The sequence below is a fragment of the Lolium rigidum genome, chromosome 7 (assembly GCF_022539505.1).
Source record: "Lolium rigidum isolate FL_2022 chromosome 7, APGP_CSIRO_Lrig_0.1, whole genome shotgun sequence".
NCBI lineage: Eukaryota > Viridiplantae > Streptophyta > Magnoliopsida > Poales > Poaceae > Lolium > Lolium rigidum.
The window spans coordinates 68,084,857-68,107,076 of NC_061514.1; the positions used below are offsets into that span (position 1 = coordinate 68,084,857).

General features: G+C 42.5%; 1 protein-coding gene across 1 annotated transcript; it reads right to left on the minus strand.

The window, feature by feature from the left end:
* Positions 1 to 19,107: 19,107 nt before the first annotated feature.
* Positions 19,108 to 21,756, minus strand: LOC124678427 (5-amino-6-(5-phospho-D-ribitylamino)uracil phosphatase, chloroplastic-like). Its single transcript, XM_047214320.1, has 2 exons — positions 21,630 to 21,756; positions 19,108 to 20,520 (listed from the first exon to the last, which is right to left on the minus strand). Exon 2 carries the CDS (start codon positions 20,411 to 20,413, stop codon positions 19,370 to 19,372), a length of 1,044 nt encoding a protein of 347 aa, XP_047070276.1. The 5' UTR covers positions 20,414 to 20,520; positions 21,630 to 21,756; the 3' UTR covers positions 19,108 to 19,369.
* Positions 21,757 to 22,220: the final 464 nt, after the last annotated feature.

Consider the following 22,220-nt stretch of genomic DNA (forward strand, 5'->3'; position numbering starts at 1 on the left):
TTGGGCCTCCAAGAGCAGAGGTTTGTAGAACAGCAGCAAGTTTTCCCTTAAGTGGATCACCCAAGGTTTATCGAACTCAGGGAGGAAGAGGTCAAAGATATCCCTCTCAAGCAACCCCGCAATCACGATACAAGAAGTCTCTTGTGTCCCCAACACACCTAATACACTTGTCGGATGTATAGGTGCACTAGTTCGGCGAAGATATAGTGAAATACAAGTAGTATGGATGTATATGAGTGGTAATAGCAATCTGAATAAAATATGGCAGCGAGTAAACATGCAATGAACGATAAGTAAGCGGTGTTTGCGGTATTGGAAACAAGGCCTAGGGATCATACTTTCACTAGTGGACACTCTCAACATTGATCGCATAATAAATAATAACTTCTCTCATTTGTGCTACATACACTCTTTTGTTGGATGACAAACACCATTCATTGTGTAGGGCTACAAGAGCTCCCTCAAGCCGGAGTTAACAAGCGCCACAACATTCGGCATTCATATTTAAGTAAACTTAGAGCATAATAGATCTTTGCAAAATAAACCAAGAACTAACATAGCATACACACTGTCCACATTACGCTATGAAAGGAGGAATAGATCACATCAATACTATCATAATGATAATTAACTCCACAACCTACAAGAGATCATGATCATAGCCTACGACAAGAACCACATGATGCACACACTGGCACCTTTACACCATGCAGGAGGAATAGACTACTTCAATAACATCACATGAGTAGCACATAAACTAGTAGCGATACAAAGCTCATCATATGGATCTCAATCATGCAAGCAATTCATGAGATCATTGTATTGGAGTACAGAGAGAGATTAACCACATAGCTACGGTAGAGCCCTCAGCCCCAGGGGAGAATTACTCCCTCCTCATCATGGAAACAGCGATGGCGGTGAAGATGGCGGTGGTGTCGATGGAGAAGCCTTCCGGGGGCACTTCCCCGTCCCGGCGGCATGCCGGAACAGAGACTCCTGTCCCCCAGATCTTGGCTTCGCGATGGCGGCGGCTCTGGAACTTTTCTCGTACCGTGGCTTTTTCGTATCGAAGATTTAGGTCAGGGGCTTTATATAGGCGGAAGGACAGCCTCGGAGGGGACCTGGGCCACCAGACCATAGGGGGGCGCGCCCAGGCCCTAGGCCGCGCCGCCTGGTGGTGTGGCCCCCCCATGGCTCGTCTCCGACTCTTCTTTGATGTCCTGGAAGCTCCCGGGAAAAATAAGATCTTGGGCGTTGATTTCGTCCAATTCCGAGAATATTTCCTTACTAGGATTTCTGAAAGAAAAAAAACAGCAGAAAACGGGAACTGGCACTTCGGCATCTCTTCAATAGGTTAGTTCCGGAAAATGCATCAAAACGATATAAAGTGTGAACAAAACATGTAGGTATTGTCATAAAACAAGCATGGAACATCAGAAATTATAGATACGTTGGAGACGTATCAGCATCCCCAAGCTTAGTTCCTACTCGCCCTCGAGTAGGTAAACGATAACACCAATAATTTCTGAGGTGACATGCTACCATCATAATCTTGATCAACATTATTGTAAAGCATATGACATGAATGGAGTGATTCAAAGCAATAGATTGCTAACAAAAGATAATGACTAAACAAATGAATCATATAGCAAAACTTTTCATGAATAGTACTTTCAAGACAAGTATCAATAAGACTTGCATAAGAGCTAACTCATAAGCAATAAATTCAAAGTAGAATGCATTGAAGCAACACAAAGGATGATTAAGTTTCAGCAATTGCTTTCAACTTGTAACATGTATATCTCATGGATATTTGTCAACATAGAGTAATATAACAAGAGCAATAAGTAAACATGTAAGAATCAATGCACACAGTTAACACAAGTGTTTGCTTCTAAGATAGAAAGAAGTAGGTAAACTGACTCAACATAAAGTAAAAGATTGGCCCTTCGCAGAGGGAAGCATGGATTACTATTTTTTGTGCTAGAGCTTTTATTTTGAAAACATAGAAACAATTTTGTCAACGGTAGTAATAATTCATATGTGCTATGCATAATACTTCCTACAAGTTGCAAGTCTCATGCATAGAGTACTAATAGTGCTCGCACCTTGTCCTAATCAGCTCGGATAACACGAATTATCATTGCATGACATATGTTTCAACCAAGTGTCACAAAGGGGTACCTCTATGCCGTCTGTACAAAGGTCTAAGGAGAAAGCACACATTGGATTTCTCGCTTTTGATTATTCTCAACTTAGACATCCATACCGGGACAACATAGACAACAGATAATGGACTCCTCTTTTAATGCTTAAGCATTCAACAACAAATAATATTCTCATAAGAGATTGAGGTTGTATGTCCAAACTCGAAACTTCCACCATGATACATGGCTTTAGTTAGCGGCCCAATGTTCTTCTCTAACATATGCATACTCAAACCATTTGATCATGAAATCGCACTTACTTCGTGACAAGACGAACATGCATAGCATCTCACATGATATCCAACAAAGGTAAAAAGTTGATGGCGTCCCCGAAAACATGGTTACCGCTCAACAAGCAACTTATAAGAACTAAGACACATAACTACATATTCATCACCACAATAGTTTTTAAGCTATTTGTCCCATGAGCTATATATTGCAAAGATAAAGGAATGAAATTTTAAAGGTAGCACTCAAGTAATTTACTTTGGAATGGCAGTAAAAATACCACATAATAGGTAGATATGGTGGACACAAATGGCATGGGTTTTGGCTCAAGGTGTTTGGATGCACGAGAAGCATTTCCTCTCGGTACAAGGTTTGGGCTAGCAAGGTTGTTTGAAGCAAACACAAGTATGAACAGGTACAGCAAAACTTACACAAGAACATATTGCAAGCATTATAAGACTCTACACTGTCTTCCTTGTTGTTCAAACACTTTACCAGAAATATCTAGACTTAGAGAGACCAATCATGCAAACCAAATTTTAACAAGCTCTACGGTAGTTCTCCATTGATAGCTTAAACTACATGATGCAAGAGCTTAAACATGATCTAATGAGAGCTCAAAACAATTGCCAAGTTTCAAGTTATTCCAAACCATATGAAGCATTTTCTGATTCCAACCAAATAGCAATCAACGAAGCAATTTCAGCCTTCGCCATGAACATTAAAGCACAACTAAGAACACAAGTGTTCCATATGAAAAAGCGGAGCGTGTCTCTCTCCCACATGAGCATGAATTTATTCAGAGAATGAAAATAACAAAATGAAAATAAAAGCACACAGACGCTCCAAGTAAAGTACATAAGATGTGACGGAATAAAAATATAGTTTCACTAGAAGTGACTCGATAAGTTGTCGATGAAGAAGGGGATGCCTTGGGCATCCCCAAGATTAGATGCTTGAGTCTTCTTAAAATATGCAGGGATGAACCACCGGGGCATCCCCAAGCTTAGAACTTTCACTCTTCTTGATCATAGTATATCGTCCTCTTCTCTTGACCCTTGAAAACTTCCTCCACACCAAACTTCAAGCAAACTCATTAGAGGGTTAGTGCATAATAAAAATTCACATGTTCAGAGGTGACACAATCATTCTTAACACTTCTGGACATTGCACAAAGCTTCTGAAAGTTAATGGAACAAAGAAACTCATTCAACATAGCAAAAGCGGCGATGCGAAATAAAAGGCAGAATCTGTCAAAACAGAATAGTCCGTAAAGACGAATTTTACAGGGGCACTTAACTTGCTCAAATGGAAAAAACTCAAAACTAATGAAAGTTGCGTACATATCTGAGGATCACGCATGTAAATTTGCAGATTTTTCTGAGTTACCTACAGAGAGCTCTGCGCGAATTCGTGACAGACATCAAATCTGTTTCTGTGTAGTAATCCAAATCTAGTATCAACCTTACCATAGAGACTTTACTTGGCACAAAAACATGATAAGGAGAGGTTGCTACAGTAGTAAAAAACTTCCAAGACTCAACAAAGCAGTAGCAAAATAAACACATGGGTTATCTCCCAAGAAGTTCTTTCTTTATAGCCATTAAGATGGGCTCAGCAATTTTAATGATACTCTCGCAAGAAATAAGAGTTGAAGCAAAAGAGAACACCAAAAAGAAAATTCAAAACACATTTAAGCCTAACCCACTTCTGATGAAAAGGAATCTTGTACACAAATAAATTCATGAAGAACAAAGTGGTAAGCATAGAAAAGCAACATAAGCGCAATTTCAAGATTCTCAACATAAAGAGGGGAAACTTAATATTATTAAGATGCATATAACCATGTTTTCCTCTCTCATAATAACTTTCAGTAGCATCATGAACAAACTCAACAATATAACTATCACATAAAGCATTCTTGTCATGAGCCACATGCATAAAATTATTACTCTCCACATAAGCATAATCAATTTTATTAGTTGTAGTGGGAGCAAATTCAACAAAGTAGCTATCATTATTATTCTCATCAAGTGTAGGAGGCATAGTATAATCATAATAAAATTTACTCTCCATAGTAGGCGACACCAAAAGACCACTATCATTATAATCATCATAAATAGGAGGCAAAGTATCATCAAAGAAAATTTTCTCCTCAATGCTTGGGGGACTAAAAATATCATGCTCATCAAAACCAGCTTCCCCAAGCTTAGAATTTTCCATATCATTAGCAACAATGGTGTTCAAAGCGTTCATACTAATATCATTGCTACTAGCATGCAAATAAGATTCCATAGGTTTTTAATTTTCGCAGCAAACAATCCATGTCTTAACTCAGGAAATAGAATAAGAAGTTCACTCGTTGCTTTCCATTATGCCTAACTAGTGTAAACAAGAAACCAAAAGATGCAATTGCGGGATCTAAAGGAAATAGCTTCGAGCACTTACAACGGCAACAGAAAATAACTTAGTTACCCGGGACCGGAGTATGAGTGCCTTTACCTTTCCTCCCCGGCAACGGCGCCGTGAAAATAGCTTGATGTCTACTCACACTTCTTTTCCCGTAGACGGTGTTGGGCCTCCAAGAGCAGAGGTTTGTAGAACAGCGAGCAAGTTTTCCCTTAAGTGGATCACCCAAGGTTTATCGAACTCAGGGAGGAAGAGGTCAAAGATATCCCTCTCAAGCAACCCTACATTCACGATACAAGAAGTCTCTTGTGTCCCCAACACACCTAATACACTTGTCAGATGTATAGGTGCACTAGTTCGGCGAAGAGATAGTGAAATACAAGTAGTATGGATGTATATGAGTTGTAATAGCAATCTGAATAAAATATGGCAGCGAGTAAACATGCAACAGAACAGTAAGTAAGCGGTGTTTGCGTATTGGAAACAAGGCCTAGGGATCATACTTTCACTAGTGGACACTTGTCAACATTGATCGCATAATAAATAATAACTTCTCTCATTTGTGCTACATACACTCTTTTGTTGGATGACAAACACCATTCATTGTGTAGGGCTACAAGAGCTCCCTCAAGCCGGAGTTAACAAGCGCCACAACATTCGGCATTCATATTTAAGTAACCTTAGAGCATAATAGATCTTTGCAAAATAAACCAAGAACTAACATAGCATACACACTGTCCACATTACACTATGAAAGGAGTAATAGATCACATCAATACTATCATAATGATAATTAACTCCACAACCTACAAGAGATCGTGATCATAGCCTACGACAAGAACCACATGCAGGAGGAATAGACTACTTTAATAACATCACATGAGTAGCACATAAACTAGTAGCGATACAAAGCTCATCATATGGATCTCAATCATGCAAGGAATTCATGAGATCATTGTATTGGAGTACAGAGAGAGAGATTAACCACATAGCTACGGTAGAGCCCTCGGCCCCAGGGGAGAATTACTCCCTCCTCATCATGGAAACAGCGATGGCGGTGAAGATGGTGGTGGTGTCGATGGAGAAGCCTTCCGGGGGCACTTCCCCGTCCCGGCGGCGTGCCGGAACAGAGACTCATGTCCCCCAGATCTTGGCTTCGCGATGGCGGCGGCTCTGGAACTTTTCTCGTACCGTGGCTTTTTCGTATCGAAGATTTAGTTCAGGGGCTTTATATAGGCGGAAGGGCAGCCTCGGAGGGGACCTGGGGCCACCAGACCATAGGGGGCGCGCCCAGGCCCTAGGCCGCGCCGCCTGGTGGTGTGCCCCCCCCTGGCTCGTCTCCGACTCTTCTTTGATGTTCTGGAAGCTCCCGGGAAAAATAAGATCTTGGGCGTTGATTTCGTCCAATTCCGAGAATATTTCCTTACTAGGATTTCTGAAACCAAAAACAGCAGAAAACGGAACCGGCACTTCGGCATCTCGTCAATAGGTTAATTCCGGAAAATGCATCAAAACGATATAAAGTGTGAACAAAACATGTAGGTATTGTCATAAAACAAGCATGGAACATCAGAAATTATAGATACGTTGGAGACGTATCAGCTACTACTGCAGAATTCTATGAAATTAAACCTGCTTTACTGAATCTTGTTATGAGAGAGCAATTTTCTGGTGTTAGTACTGATGATGCTGCTGCCCATCTTAATAATTTTGTTGAACTTTGTGAAATGCAAAAGTATAAGGATATAGATGGTGATATTATAAAACTGAAATTGTTTACTTTCTCATTAAGAGGAAGAGCTAAATATTGGTTGTTTTCTTTGCCTAAGAATAGTATCGATTCATGGACTAAATGTAAAGATGCTTTTATTAGTAAATATTATCCTCCTGCTAAGATTATATCTTTGAGAAGTAGCATTATGAACTTTAAACAATTTGATAATGAACATGTTGCTCAAGCATGGGAGAGAATGAAATCTTTGGTAAAGAATTGCCCAACCCATGGACTGACTACTTGGATGATCATCCAAAGCTTTTATGCATGATTGAATTTTTCTTCGAGGAACCTATTGGATTCAGCTGCTGGAGGTGCTTTTATGTCCATCACCTTAGGCACCGCGACTAAACTTCTTGATGATATGATGATCAATTACTCTGAATGGCACACTGAAAGAACTCCTCAAGGTAAGAAGGTAAATTTTGTTGAAGAAACCTCTTCTTTGGGTGATAAGATTGATGCTATTATGTCTATGCTTGCAAATGATAGATCTCATATTGATCCTAATAATGTTCCTTTAGCTTCATTGGTTGCTCAAGAAGAAAATGTTGATGTGAATTTTATTAAGAGTAATAATTTCAACAACAATGCTTATAGGAATAATTATGGTAACAACAACTATAGGCCATATCCTTCTAATAATGGTAGTGGTTATGGTAATTCTTATGGTAGATCTGTTTTGCCTAATGAGGAAAAGATATTGGAAATTGAAAGAACTACTAAGAGCTTTATGCAATCGCAATATGAGCAAAATCAATTGTTTACTAAAACTATGAATGAACAATCTGCCTTGTTGAAAAATATAGGAAATCAGCTTGAAAATTTGAATGTGAAAATTTCTGGTTTGTAAACTAAACTTACAAATGCTGAAAATCGAATCTCATATATGTTTGAATCACAATCTTCTTTAATTAATAAAATGGCTGCTAAACCTAAGGATAATGATACAAAATTTTCTGCTACAGCAAATGCCATCCAAGTTCGAATTAATGATAATATTAGAATGTTGGCTGAATTGCATGCTAGGTGGGATAGAGAAGAAAAAGAAAAACTTGCTAAAGAAAATAATGTAGCTAAAGTATGGAGTATTACCACCACTAGTAATGTTGATTCTACACATGTTTCTACACCTCCTACTATCAATGGTAAAATAATTGGTGTTAGCAATGTTTCAACTCCTAGTACAAAGCGTGCAAAATTGCCTGAAACTGCTGAAACTGCTTATGATAAAACTGCTGAAATTTTTCAAAATATTGGTGACAATGATTCCATTGCTGTAGAACATAATGGTTTAGATTTTGGTAATTGTCATATTACTGAAGTTATAAAGTTCTTACAAAAACTTGCTAGAAGTCCTAAAGCTAGTGCTATAAATTTAGCCTTTACAAAACATATTACAAATGCTCTCATTAAAGCTAGGGAAGAGAAATTAAAACTTGAAGCTTCTATTCCTAGGAAGTTAGAAGATGGTTGGGAGCCCATCATTAAGATGAAATTCAATGATTTTGAATGTAATGCTTTATGTGATCTTGGTGCAAGTATCTCTGTTATGCCTAAGAAAATATATGATATGCTTGACTTGCCACCATTGAAGAATTGTTATTCGGATGTTAATCTTGCTGATAATGTTAAAAAGAAACCTTTGGGGAGGATTGATAATGTTCGCATTACGGTTAACAATAACCTTGTCCCCGTTGATTTTGTTGTCTTGGATATTGAATGCAATGCATCTTGTCCTATTGTGTTGGGAAGACCCTTTCTTCGAACTGTTGGTGCTTGTTATTGATATGAAGGAAGGTAATATTAAGTATCAATTTCCTCTCAAGAAAGGTATGGAACACTTCCCTAGAAAGAGAATGAAGTTGCCTTTTGATTCTATTATTAGAACAAGTTATGATGTTGATGCTTCTTCTCTTGATGTTACTTGATTTGCACTTTCGCGCCTAGGCGAAAGGCGTTAAAGAAAAGCACTTCTTGGGAGATAACCCATGTTTTATTTTATTTACTGTATTGTTGAGTCTTGGAAGATGTTTACTACTGTAGCAACCTCTTCTTATCATGTTTTTGTGCCAAGTAAAGTCTCTATGGTAAAGTTGATGCTAGATTTGGATTGCTGCACAGAAACAGCATTGCTGTCTGTCACGAATTCGCGCAGAACTCTCTGTAGAAGAGTCAAAAAAATCTGACAATTTACGTGCGTGATCCTCAGATATGTACGAAACTTTCATTAGTTTTGAGTTTTTCCGTTTGAGCAAGTTAAGTGCCCCTGCAAAATTCTTCTTTACGGACTGTTCTGTTTTTGACAGATTCTGCCTTTTATTTCGCATTGCCGCTTTTGCTATGTTGAATGAGTTTCTTTGTTCATTTAACTTTCAGAAGCTTTGTGCAATGCCCAGAAGTGTTAAGAATGATTGTGTCACCTCTGAATGTGTGAATTTTTTATTATGCACTAACCCTCTAATGAGTTTGCTTGAAGTTTGGTGTGGAGGAAGTTTTGAAGGGTCAAGAGAAGAGGATGATATACTATGATCAAGAAGAGTGAAAGGTCTAAGCTTGGGGATGCCCCGGTGGTTCATCCCTGCATATTTTAAGAAGACTCAAGCATCTAATCTTGGGGATGCCCAAGGCATCCCCTTCTTCATCGACAACTTATCAGGTCACTTCTAGTGAAACTATATTTTTATTCCGTCACATCTTATGTACTTTACTTGGAGCGTCTGTGTGCTTTTATTTTCATTTTGTTATTTTCATTCTCTGAATAAATTCATGCTCATGTGGGAGAGAGACATGCTCCGCTTTTTCATATGGAACACTTGTGTTCTTAGTTGTGCTTTAATGTTCATGGCGAAGGCTGAAATTGCTTCGTTGATTGCTATTTGGTTGGAATCAGAAAATGCTTCATATGGTTTGGAATAACTTGAAACTTGGCAATTGTTTTGAGCTCTCATTAGATCATGTTTAAGCTCTTGCATCATGTAGTTTAAGCTATCAATGGAGAACTACCGTAGAGCTTGTTAAAATTTGGTTTGCATGATTGGTCTCTCTAAGTCTAGATATTTCGGTAAAGTGTTTGAACAACAAGGAAGACGAGTGTAGAGTCTTATAATGCTTGCAATATGTTCTTGTGTAAGTTTTCTTTGTACTTGTTCATACTTGTGTTTGCTTCAAACAACCTTGCTAGCCCAAACCTTGTACTGAGAGGAAATGCTTCTCGTGCATCCAAACACCTTGAGCCAAAACCCATGCCATTTGTGTCCACCATATCTACCTATTATGTGGTATTTTTCTGCCATTCCAAAGTAAATTACTTGAGTGCTACCTTTAAAATTTCATTCCTTTATCTTTGCAATATATAGCTCATGGGACAAATAGCTTAAAAACTATTGTGGTGATGAATATGTAGTTATGTGTCTTAGTTCTTATAAGTTGCTTGTTGAGCGGTAACCATGTTTCGGGGACGCCATCAACTTTTTACCTTTGTTGGATATCATGTGAGATGCTATGCATGTTCGTCTTGTCCGAAGTAAGTGCGATTTCATGATCAAATGGTTTGAGTATGCATATGTTAGAGAAGAACATTGGGCCGCTAACTAAAGCCATGTATCATGGTGGAAGTTTCAGTTTGGACATACAACCTCAATCTCTTATGAGAATATTATTTGTTGTTGAATGCTTAAGCATTAAAAGAGGAGTCCATTATCTGTTGTCTATGTTGTCCCGAGTATGGATGTCTAAGTTGAGAATAATCAAAAGCGAGAAATCCAATGTGTGCTTTCTCCTTAGACCTTTGTACAGGCGGCATAGAGGTACCCCTTTGTGACACTTGGTTGAAACATATGTCATGCAATGATAATTCGTGTTATCCGAGCTGATTAGGACAAGGTGCGAGCACTATTAGTACTCTATGCATGAGACTTGCAACTTGTAGGAAGTATTATGCATAGCACATATGAATTATTACTACCGTTGACAAAATTGTTTCTATGTTTTCAAAATAAAAGCTCTAGCACAAAAATAGTAATCCATGCTTCCCTCTGCGAAAGGCCATTCTTTTACTTTATGTTGAGTCAGTTTACCCACTTCTTTCTATCTTAGAAGCAAACACTTGTGTTAACTGTGTGCATTGATTCTTACATGTTTACTTATTGCACTTGTTATATTACTCTATGTTGACAAATATCCATGAGATATACATGTTACAAGTTGAAAGCAATTGCTGAAACTTAATCATCCTTTGTGTTGCTTCAATGCATTCCACTTTAAATTTATTGCTTATGAGTTAGCTCTTATACAAGTCTTATTGATGCTTGTCTTGAAAGTACTATTAATGAAAAGTTTTGCTATATGATTCATTTGTTTAGTCATTATCTTTTGTTAGCAATCTTTTGTTTCAGATCACTCCATTCATCTCATATGCTTTACAATAATGTTGATCAAGATTATGTTGGTAGCATGTCACTTCAGAAATTATTTGTGTTATCGTTTACCTACTCGAGGGCGAGTAGGAACTAAGCTTGGGGATGCTGATACGTCTCAAACGTATCTATAATTTCTTATGTTCCATGCTACTTTTATGACAATACTTGAATGTTTTATACATACTTTACATCATTATTATACATTTTCCGGCACTAACCTATTAACAAGATGCCGAAGCGCCAGTTGTTGTTTTCTGCTGTTTTTGGTTTCAGAAATCCTAGTAAGGAAATATTCTTGTAATTGGACGAAATCAACGCCCAGGGTCCTATTTTTCCACGAAGCTTCCAGAAGACCGAAGGGATAACGAAGTGGGGCGACGAGGTGCCCACACCACAGGGCTGCGCGGCCAGGGTGGGCCCCGCGCCGCACTATGGTGTGGGGCCCCCGTGGAGCCTCCTAACCTACCCTTCCGCCTACTTAAAGCCTTCGTCGCGAATACCCCTGTACCGAGAGCCACGATACGGAAAACCTTCCAGAGACGCCGCCGCCGCCAATCCCATCTCGGGGGATTCAGGAGATCGCCTCCGGCACCATGCCGGAGAGGGGAATCATCACCGGAGGGGCTCTACATCATCATGCCCGCCTCCGGATTGATGCGTGAGTAGTTCATCCTTGGACTATGGGTCCATAGCAGTAGCTAGATGGTTGTCTTCTCCGCTTGTGCTATCATTGTTTAGATCTTGTGAGCTTCCTAACATGATCAAGATCATCTATTTGTAATGCTACATGTTGTGTTTGATGGGATCCGATGAATCTAGAATACTATGTCAAGTTGATTATCAATCTATCATATATGTGTTGTTTATGTTCTTGCATGCTCTCCGTTGCTAGTAGAGGCTCTGGCCAAGTTGATACTTGTAACTCCAAGAGGGAGTATTTATGCTCGATAGTGGGTTCTTGCCTCCATTGAATCGATCTGGGATCGTGACAGAAGGTTCTAAGGTTGTGGATGTGCTGTTGCTACTAGGGATAAAACATCAATGCTTTGTCTGAGGATATTTGTGTTGATTACATTACGCACCATACTTAATGCAATTATCTGTTGTTTACAATTTAATACTGGAGGGGGTGCGGATGCTAACCCGAAGGTGGATTATTTAGGCATAGATGCATGCTGGATAGCGGTCTATGTACTTTGTCGTAATGCCCTGATTAAATCTCATAGTAATCATCGTTGATATGTATTGAATCTTTATTTGTCAATTGCCCATCTGTAATTTGTTCACCCAGCATGTTAGTTATCTTATTGGAGAGACACCACTAGTGAACTGTGGACCCCGGTCCATTCTTTTACATCTGAATACATTCTATTGCAATCATTGTTCTTTACTGTTCTTTGCAAACAAACATCATCTTCCACTCGATACGTTTAATCCTTTGTTTTCAGCAAGCCGGTGAGATTGACAACCTCACTGTTACGTTGGGGCAAAGTATCTTGATTGTGTTGTGTAGGTTCCACGTTGGCGCCGGTTTCACTGGTGTTGTGCCGCACTACACTCCTCCACCAACAACCTTCACGTGCTTCTTGGCTCCTACTGGTTCGATAACCTTGGTTTCATACTGAGGGAAACTTGCTTCTATACGCATCATACCTTCCACTTTGGGTTCCCAGCGGACATGTGCTTCGCGCGTATCACTTCCCGCCAGTTTTCTCCCGCTTACATCTTCCCCGCGAAACTCTTTCCTTCAGCCTATAAATACCCCCACAATGTTTCCTTCTATTTCAGTGTGCTCTCCCTATAAGATGAATCTCCCATATAAGAATCCCCCCATCTTTTCAACGAATTCATGGCTAAACCCCTTCTAGACAGTGCCCGCCATGTGATGAGGGAGAGTAAGGTAGATACATTCAAGGAGTTCATCAGTAGCGGCGCCTTGCTCCGTAAGGTGGTTAGGGAATTTGAGACTTTGTCTCATGGATATCCACTCAAGAAGATGCCTGCTCGTAGCCCCCGGGAAATAAGGTGTGAGCTTATCAGGTTGAATGAGAAGTGGAAGACACTAACATGGAAAGATGATGAACAAAAGGAAAAGATTTTGAAATATCTAACATTTTGGGCGATTGAGAGCGAGGACGATGATGATGTTTTGAGCCTAGCACCAAGGCCATGAGAGCTGCTTCGTCCAAGGGCAAAAGTGCCAACCCCTCGAAGGGCAAGAGTGCTGCATCGTCGATCATCGACTTCGACGATGACTTTGAGCCTAGCACCAAGGCCATGAGAGTTGCATCGTCGAAGGGCAAGAGAGGTGCATCGTCGAAGAGCAAGGGAAATGGTGTGTAGCCTTTGTTAGTGTTTAAGTTTCACTACCGATGTATCTTCCACGTACCGTTTAAGTTTCAGTATCAATGCATCTTTGACTATGATGTACCATTTAAGTTTCACTACCAATGTATCTTGACTAAGTTGTACCGTTTCGTGCTAAATCAATAGTACTTTATTAAAACATCTCATTAAATTAAGATACAATAGAGCTGAAATTTAACTACGACTTATCACTATAGCAGAATTTCAGATACAACGACAAACTAAAACTGAAATTAAGATACATAGCCAGTACGCCACTTCACTCTACTTTCCTTGCGTCCACTGTGGCCATTTTCCGGACTTGTCGCCACGTTCTTCTGCAGCTTGCACCTCAGCAGCTCTTTCCCTTAGTCTCTTCCTTTCCGCTTCACGGGCCTTCCTGCGCACCTCTTCCTCTGCAAACCTACATGCAGCCTCATCATCCATCCTCTTCTGATTCACCTCGCGATTGCGAGCTTGTTCCGCTCTTAATTTCTGGATCTGCCTCTCTCGCTCTGCTTTTGCATTAGCACGAGCCTTTTCCTGACGCTCCTCCTCAAAGAAGGTTGCCCACGCACGCCGGTCTTTCTCCTTAATCTCCTTGCGCGCCCAATCCGGCTGCTCCTTGTCTATCAAGTGAAACCAATTGCATAGGGGCGGTGGAAACTGCAATAGAAATAGTAACATTAAACCACATTCATAAATGAAATTATGCCTAAATAAAATTATGTCAAAACATACCAGCGGCCTGGTGGACGACGAAGCTGAACTTCGGGGTGCATCATGCTCATAGTTCTCACACATGAAAATGTTCATCCCAAACTGATGAGGGAAATCCTCCACTTGCTTAACCTTCGCAAGACGGCCGCACCAACACCGCTCCGCTGTCACACCGGGGGGCAAACTTGCAACCTTAGCCTTGGTCGGCCTTGACTCCTGGTCAGAGCATGGCACATACATGGTAGGTAAGCGTGAGACAGCAGTAAAAATAGAGGTGGAAGCAGTTGTGAAGCGAACTGTGTCCATCCCAGCTTTTATAGACAAAAATGGCGGGAATGCGGTGGCGGGAAAAAAAATGGCGCGAGTGCGGTGGTGGAAAAAATGGCGGGTGTGCGGTGGCAGGAAAAATAATGACCGCGAGGCAAAGGTGGGAACCCTAGGCATTAGGGATGTGTTTAGGTAGGATTGTGCCTTGAGCATGTAGATCATACAGATCATCGGCAAATAACGCGCCGGTTGGCCAATTACACACATATACCACGCCGTCGGATTGCCGTCGGTCGATCGACGCCCTATAGGCCGATTTCTCCTGCCTGCTGACAGTCGATCAGCGGCCCCGTCGGCTGACGGCCGCTTTTGTTTCCTGATGGCCGATCGGCCAGCAGTAAACCGCCTAGGTCACATTTTTTTAAAAAAAATTGAAAGGCGCATTATTTTCCAAATTAAATAAAAAAATCATATTATTAAAAAAAACCGCGTGACCCTGCCCACAGCGCAGCGGACGATTCATTACACCTTCCATCCACAATAAAGATCACGGTTTTAGATAATTTTGAAATCATAACACTTAATTATGGATAGGAGGGATTACTTAGGATGAGGATTTAATGGTTTGGTGTGCTGCCTCCTGTAACTTTGATTCTCATCCTCGCTCATGGTTATATAGGCCGCGTTTAGTAGTGTGGCCTCGCCTTGGCTCGCATCGGATCAGCCATTTTCAGTCCGTTTGGTTATCTGGGCTCGTCTGCGTTGTTGCAGGAACTGATTTTCAAAGCACTCTTGGGCCAGGCTCTGGAGGAACATCCGGTTCGGCCGTTTCTAAAGAGCCACCTCCGTTTCCGCAGAACTCGAGAACGCCGCGTTCCCGCTGAGCCACCGCGGGAGATGGCGCGAGCTCGCGCGGGATGGCGAAATCTCCGCGGGATGAATTCAGTCACCGGGCTTGAAATTTTGTCACTGTATATAGGGGCGGCTCTCTCACCACCAAATCCAAATCCCCCACTTCCTCCCATTTTGAGCTCATTCACCCTTCCCGATCTAGCGACATGGCCAGCTCTTCCTCACCCGCACGGTCGGCGAGGCTTGCGGCGGCGACGGTGGCTGTGGCAGCGGCTACTATCCGCGGATGGTCGTCTTCTTCCTGTGCGTCGAGGACTTCGGTTGTGGTAAGCTTCTGCAAACTCTAGCCTTAGATCTAGATCTTTTGGGTACACAGGGGGTCTGAACGAATCCATTGTAGGACATTCGTTCGTCGTCGGTCGAGGTTGTGGAGGTTGTCCAGGTTGCATCTGACTCTACCACGAGGACGGTTGTCGCCGTTGCATCCGACTCTTCCACTAGGACGCTGGTGCTGCCTACATCTTCGCCAGGGTCCCCTGCTTCCCCGACCTCGGTGCTGCGTGTGGCTCCTTTGACTGTAAGGCCGCTCTTACTTTTCTCGCTCTTCATTGATGTGGTACTGCTTAAGGATGTGGATGTGGTTGTGATAGTTCATATATCTGGTAGTGCTTAAGGATGTGGATGTGGTAGTGGTAGTTCATTGATCTGATAGTGTTTGTCATGTAGGCGATCCTACCATTGGGCTCCCCTGATCTTTCTACTCCTACTGTCAATGCTGAGCAATGTCTGATTTCAAGCAAACCAACCATGGTTTGGAAACCTGAGCTTTCAGAGTTTGTGCTCAACCGGTTGGTTCAGCTCATCCTTAGCGGCGTCTGTTTCAACATGGGATTCAAAGAGCAGCAAACGCTGATGTTCTTGCGTTCGATGACATACATGTGACCACTCTTCAGCTCTACAACCACATCAGAAACTGGAGGACCAAGTGGAGCGTCATACTGAAGATGAAAACCGATCGCATTCTAGACTTGAGCGAAGATGGTTGTTGCTTCTATGCTGCTGATGAAGATACGTCGGACGAGTACATTAAGGTAGTAAGCCTCATTGAGTTCCTTCATAGATCTGTATGTGAATATCGTCCGCACTAACGGTTGTTCCTTGTGGATTGTAGCGCTACCCAAGGCATCGTCAGTACGCCGGGACCCCGATCACGAACTATGCTCAGATGAAGACGATCTTCACGCCCCGATTTGTCTGCAGGGCGCAGCTGGTCCAACCTAACTTGCTGGTCAGGGCTATCGATTTCATAGCAGACAACGAAGAAGAGTATGCCGAGTACCATAAGTTGCAGCCACCGGAGAGGAGGAGCTGGCTTAGGACCTAGCTTCGCAAGCTGTTTCCTGCTTAGTGCTTCTGCATCCTTGGTCATGATCTGCTGATTTTGGGAGGTGGTCTCGTATCCCTCCATTAGCTAGGACTTGCTACAACCTAATCCCCGGTCTGTAACATTGAACTTGTTCGAGGTGTTATATACTAACCCCTTGTGTGATGAACCTGTGATGCATCACGAAATATAGTTGCTTCGCTCGTGATGCATCGCCCACTAAGTAGTTGATGTGTATTACCAGCACCTTTTGATGAACCGAATATGTTGAATGTGTTGTTATTCAGTTAGCAGTACTGGGTAACCTCACCACTCTAAGGGAAGAGCTTACCACAACTCGTTGCTATGTGCAACAAAACAGGGTGTGGGCTGCACGAGCAGCGAAGAAAGTAGTCTGTGCAGGCACCCAAACAATGGGGCCTAGGTTTCCTCTCTGGTGCAGAAAAGGCCGCCAGGCTGCCAAATGACCCGTGTTTCATGGCCCATGGCCCGTTCGCGACGCGCTGGTCAGCCCATCTCACTGAGGGCATCTCCAACGGGGCGACGCAAACGAACGTACAAAAACGCACTCCAGCGGCTAGACGCAAAATGATCGCAGTGTCCATTCTGACGCAAACGCGGAGCAAATATGCGTCTGTGCGGACGCGTCCGCACGTCCGTTTGGCCTGCATGCACCCCTCTCTCCTCCTTTAATGTAGGAGAAGGTCCATGTGCTAGCCATTCCTAGCCAACAAATGGAATCTTTCTCTCTCTCTCTCCTCAATCAATGCATGGCAGGCCCTTGCGATCAAAAAAATGTGTCTGTGTCGTTGGGGAAGGGGCAGACGCATGCGGACATGTGACCAGTTTTTGTGTCCGTTCCCGACGCGAACGGACATAAATTATGTCCAAAATACATCGCCCTGTTGGAGATGCCCTGACGCAGTGAGCCACAAAATGGATGTAGGCTACCAAACGCGCCCATATTAGCTCCATGTGTGGTATGTGTTTCAACACTTTTGCTTCGATGCCCCCCTTTCTTCAAATTTTGGTGAACTGAAACACATGAATGTCCAAAATCTCTTCATAGCTCTTCGTAACTAGAGACGCATTGATTAAAAGTGAACAAAAAAGATATAAGTACAAGCCCTAGAGCAACCCGTACGGTCCGTTTAAGTCTATATTGTTCAGTAGTCAGACACGCAGACAACCGTGTACGCTGAAAACCAAAACGTCCGTGGGTAAAATATTTTCTCAGCCACATCGGCTAGTAGCAACATTGAGTACACCTAATATATCTATATGAGGGTATATAGGGCTTGATATAGGTTTTTTGCGGGCTCAAAATAGAAGGCACCAGGGAAAGCCTCGTGTTTCAACACTTAGCCCTTGGCGAGATCCTTACAATGGCATGTACTAAGAGCATCTCTAGCCGCATCCCTCAAAGCATCCCCCAAAGGGATTTGGGGCGCGCCGGAAAAAAAATGTTCTCAGCCGCATGCCCCAAAGCCTTTTTTTGTCCGGCGCGGCCCGATACGGTGTCCGACGCCCCGAGCCCGTCCCCGCTACACAGGGGACGCTCCAGGCACGCCGGACACAATGAAAAACGAGACGAGGAGTGACGGGACCAACGCGTCAACGGCACATTGAAGTTTAACTATGTATTAGTTTGTGGAAACGAAAAGCAAGGCAAGCAGTGGCGGGACCGACGCGTCTACGATGCCAACACTAGTTAGGTTATGTTATTTTGCAATGTTTTAAATTTGTGTCAACTATGGTTCAAACTATGCATTAGTTTGTGAAAACCATGTTCCGAATTATGTATTAGTTTGTAGAATGTTTCTTCTCTCTGTTGAAATAAAAATGCAAAAAAACAAAAAAAAAGTATTTTAATATTATAAAAAGTTTGGGACGGAGTTTGGGGAATGTAGTTGGGGAGCGACGTCTCTCAAACGCGGCACGAATAAAACACGTCCCCCAAACGCACAATCCGGCGCCGTTTGGGGACGCGGCTGGAGATGCCCTAAGTTGGACTGTTGGAGTACGCAGGTGAGGTCTTCAGATCAGCGCTCCAACACCTGAAATGGCTTTATTTACTTTCCTGTAAAGACTTATTCTAAAAGTTTTTCATACTTGTTTGGATATGCGCATCAAAGCAATGCAGATGGTGTAAATTCTTAGCGCTTATCACCTTGATGATGCCTTTGGGTTAACCAAAAAAATTATCAGAAAAAAAAGTACTCCGCCAGTAATCTCTAGAAAACTAGAGGGATATGAACAGCAGCGCACTATCTGTTTGATCTTCCATGGCTGCAAAGGCTTGTTTTCTAAAACTAGTCATTCTGAATTATGAAGCTTTAACAGGAAATTTAAAAAATGTGCTTCAGTTCTTCATCTGAACAAAACCTTGCATTCATTTTGAAGGGAAAACTAAATTTTCAAACCCAATTGTTCAGCTCTTTCCAGTACGAAATACTCCAGCATTAATCTCTAAAAAAACTAGAGGGTATACTTAATATAAGATGTAATATACTACACATGCAAAAGAAATAGAAGGCGGAAAGTTTCTTTGCTTCCAACTCCTCTCTGATGATTAAAAGCATCTAAGCTAGATGAGTTTCAGTTATGCATTACAAGAATCCAAGAAGTGAACGCAGGCTTCTTCATCCTGATCTGTTGCACTATTTGGTCTGTCACAAAATTGTAATGCACTACTGAAGTTGCAACATAGTTATAACTTTATAAGTACTACATGTATCAGTAGAGAGTGGCAGCAGAAACCTCACTCCTCGATCACGATCTCCATGTCCATGTCAGATCGTCTGCCCCTGCTCCCAAGAACCTCACCATCGGCAAGCCTCTGAAGGTCAACAACAGAGAGCTGGTCAAGCCATCTCACAACATGGTTCGCTGCACGAAGTTCATAGACTGGGTGGCGGCTCGCAACCGCCACGCACCTCATCCCAGCAGCATGCACAGATTCCGTCGTCAAGTTTGAGCTACCCATCACAAGGCAAGCATCAGGCTTCAGACTAAGCTGCTTTGCCGCAGCCTCAAACATCTCACCCTCAGGTTTCCCTCGGCGGAAGTCCTCGGCCGCCACTATGGCATCAAAGTAGCCCTTCAGACCAACAGCTCTGATCCCTTCTTCCAGGCTTTTTCTTGGGCGAGAAGCCGCGATTGCTATTGGAATGTCAAACTCCACAAGGGTGTTCAGGAAATCGAGAACACCCGGTCGCAGCTGGTAGAACCTGCCTCGGAGTTTTTGGTATATTACCTCCTTACGTGCTGCCAGCCTTTTAATTTCTTTTGGATCTTCTGACCAATTCAAGACTTCTGAGATAGCCTGATCAGTTCTCATTCCCTCAATTTCCTTCAGCATTGCATCTGGAGGAAAGGTCTTCGCCTCCTCCAGTGATAATACATACCACACCCGGGGCTCCAAATCTGGATCATCATTTTCCACTACAACTCCCTCCCACTCCAAGATCACACCAAACCGGTTACCAGCCACCGTTCCTTCTTTTTGCTGTTTCTTCTTTGCAGCTGGTCTCTTAACCCTTTCTTGTGATGCCAACAGCCAGCTAAGGCTTTCAGGGAGCCTATAAACTAATTTGTAGAACACATTGTCTTCCTCGTGGGCCTGAGGGTTCCTCTTGAAGCCAGTTGCATGGGGCTTGAGAAGTGCCATCTTCATCCGCATGCTTTTACCCAGACATTTTGCAATTGAATGCATGTTCAGTGTGGAATGAGGGTTACTCGGCCAGCATTTTCTGTACCGCCTGTGAATAAGCTGGCTGTCCAGCAAGCTGATGGATGAGATCATTTCTTTAAAGTCCTGTGTACTTCCACTGAAGTTATCAAGCGTTCTGCAGCAAGGTCGAATCAATTCATGTGTGGCTGGTCAACGAGAAACATAGCAAAGCACTTCACCTGTGTTAAGAACCAAGAAAAAGGTATAAGCACAAACTGCACAAGTACATTATGGGGAGCAGATAAGGGTGTGCAAAAACTGAAACCGCTCGGACCGCTCAAACCGGCTAGTGATTGTGTAGTTCAATTTCTTTCAGAAATCCAATCTAAACATTAGAGTTGATACTAGCGGCAAGCGGCCAAACCGTTTTTGCACAGGCTTAGGAGCAGAGAAGTCCCTTAACATCAACAGCTCAACCTCAGTCGTTGGGCTTTCCTTGAGTAATGGGTCTGAAGTGCAACTGGGAGGCTAGACTGGTGTGTGCGTTTAATTTGTAAATCTAGTTGACTCTTGCAGTGCGAACTCTCCTGGAGACAACACTCAGACACTTCTCTAATCTGTCCACTCTCAGCTTACATAATGCAAGAAAGAAAATAAATGCAGAGCCCCAGGTTTTGCAAGCACCTTACCATAGTACTGTATCCATACGGAACAAAAACATGAGCCAAAAGTTGGCCTTGAAGAAACTACTTTCCTTCAGTACTTGACAGTGACTTTTGCTAAAGAGATCGATATGCATTTTTAGGCGATCTTGCTGTTCGTGCAATGCAAAATAGTTCAGTTTATACTACTGTAGCATAAAAGGGGGGATGAGTACTCTACCTAAGCTGCTATAAAATCCTCATATGGCAGTGCTAGCTTCTACTACCAATTTTTATTTATATCCATATATGGACCAAAACATGAACCTTCCTCCACAAAAAAAATACATGAACCGAAAGTTGGCCTTGAAAAGACTACTTTCCTTCAGTACTTGCCGGCGCCTTTTGCTAAAGAGATCCCTATGCACTACTAGTATTAGGCAAATATTGTTGTTCGTGCAGGGCGAAATAAATCACTTCTTTTGAGACATTTCTCGGAAATAAATCGCTTTACTAGCACAAAAAGGGGGACAGCTACTCTGCCTAATTTCTTCTAGCAAGCCGATGCAGCATTACACGATTATTAGGTGATACAGTGAACTCCAGTTCTTAAGCAAGAAACGGCAAAATGTGAATCGCTCTTCAACAGTGCTAACTCAAGAACGCGGAGCAAATCGAGGAGCAGAAGAAGGGGAATCTTTGCTTACCCGATGGAGATGGAAGAACAGGGGCCGGAGGAAGAGGAGCTGAAGAGAGCATCGGCGGGAGTGAGGAGTGGGGAGAGTGGAGAGGAGGCGGCTCGGTCCGCTGCGCTTCCCTTGGATGGTGGAGATGGCCTCCCATCCGGATAGGCTAATGCGACCGGCTGCCCTCCCGTTGGCTCCTCGCGGCGGTCGGTCTGCGTCGATGGCAGGTAGGACATGAACTGTTCCGGGCCCACTGGTCAGTGAGTGAGTGAGGCGGCAGATGCCTGTGGGAGGCCGGGACGATGTTCGACAGCTGAGAGGGCGCTTCCATACGGGCCGCGGCTATGTGTCTTCCATTTTCTAGAAAATGTCTTCCATTTGGAATAATGTTTTGGAATAATGTTGGGGATTCCCATAAATATCATCTGGTGAACTGGGATTTTATATCCCGTAAAAAAGAATATGGGGGCCTTGGTATTCAAAATATGAGAGATTTTAATCTCTGTCTGTTATCGTCTTGGATTAGGAGATATCATTTTGATAACAATAAAATTTGGAAAATGATTGTGGATTATAAGTATAATCTTTCTCCTAATATCTTTAATGCTAAAC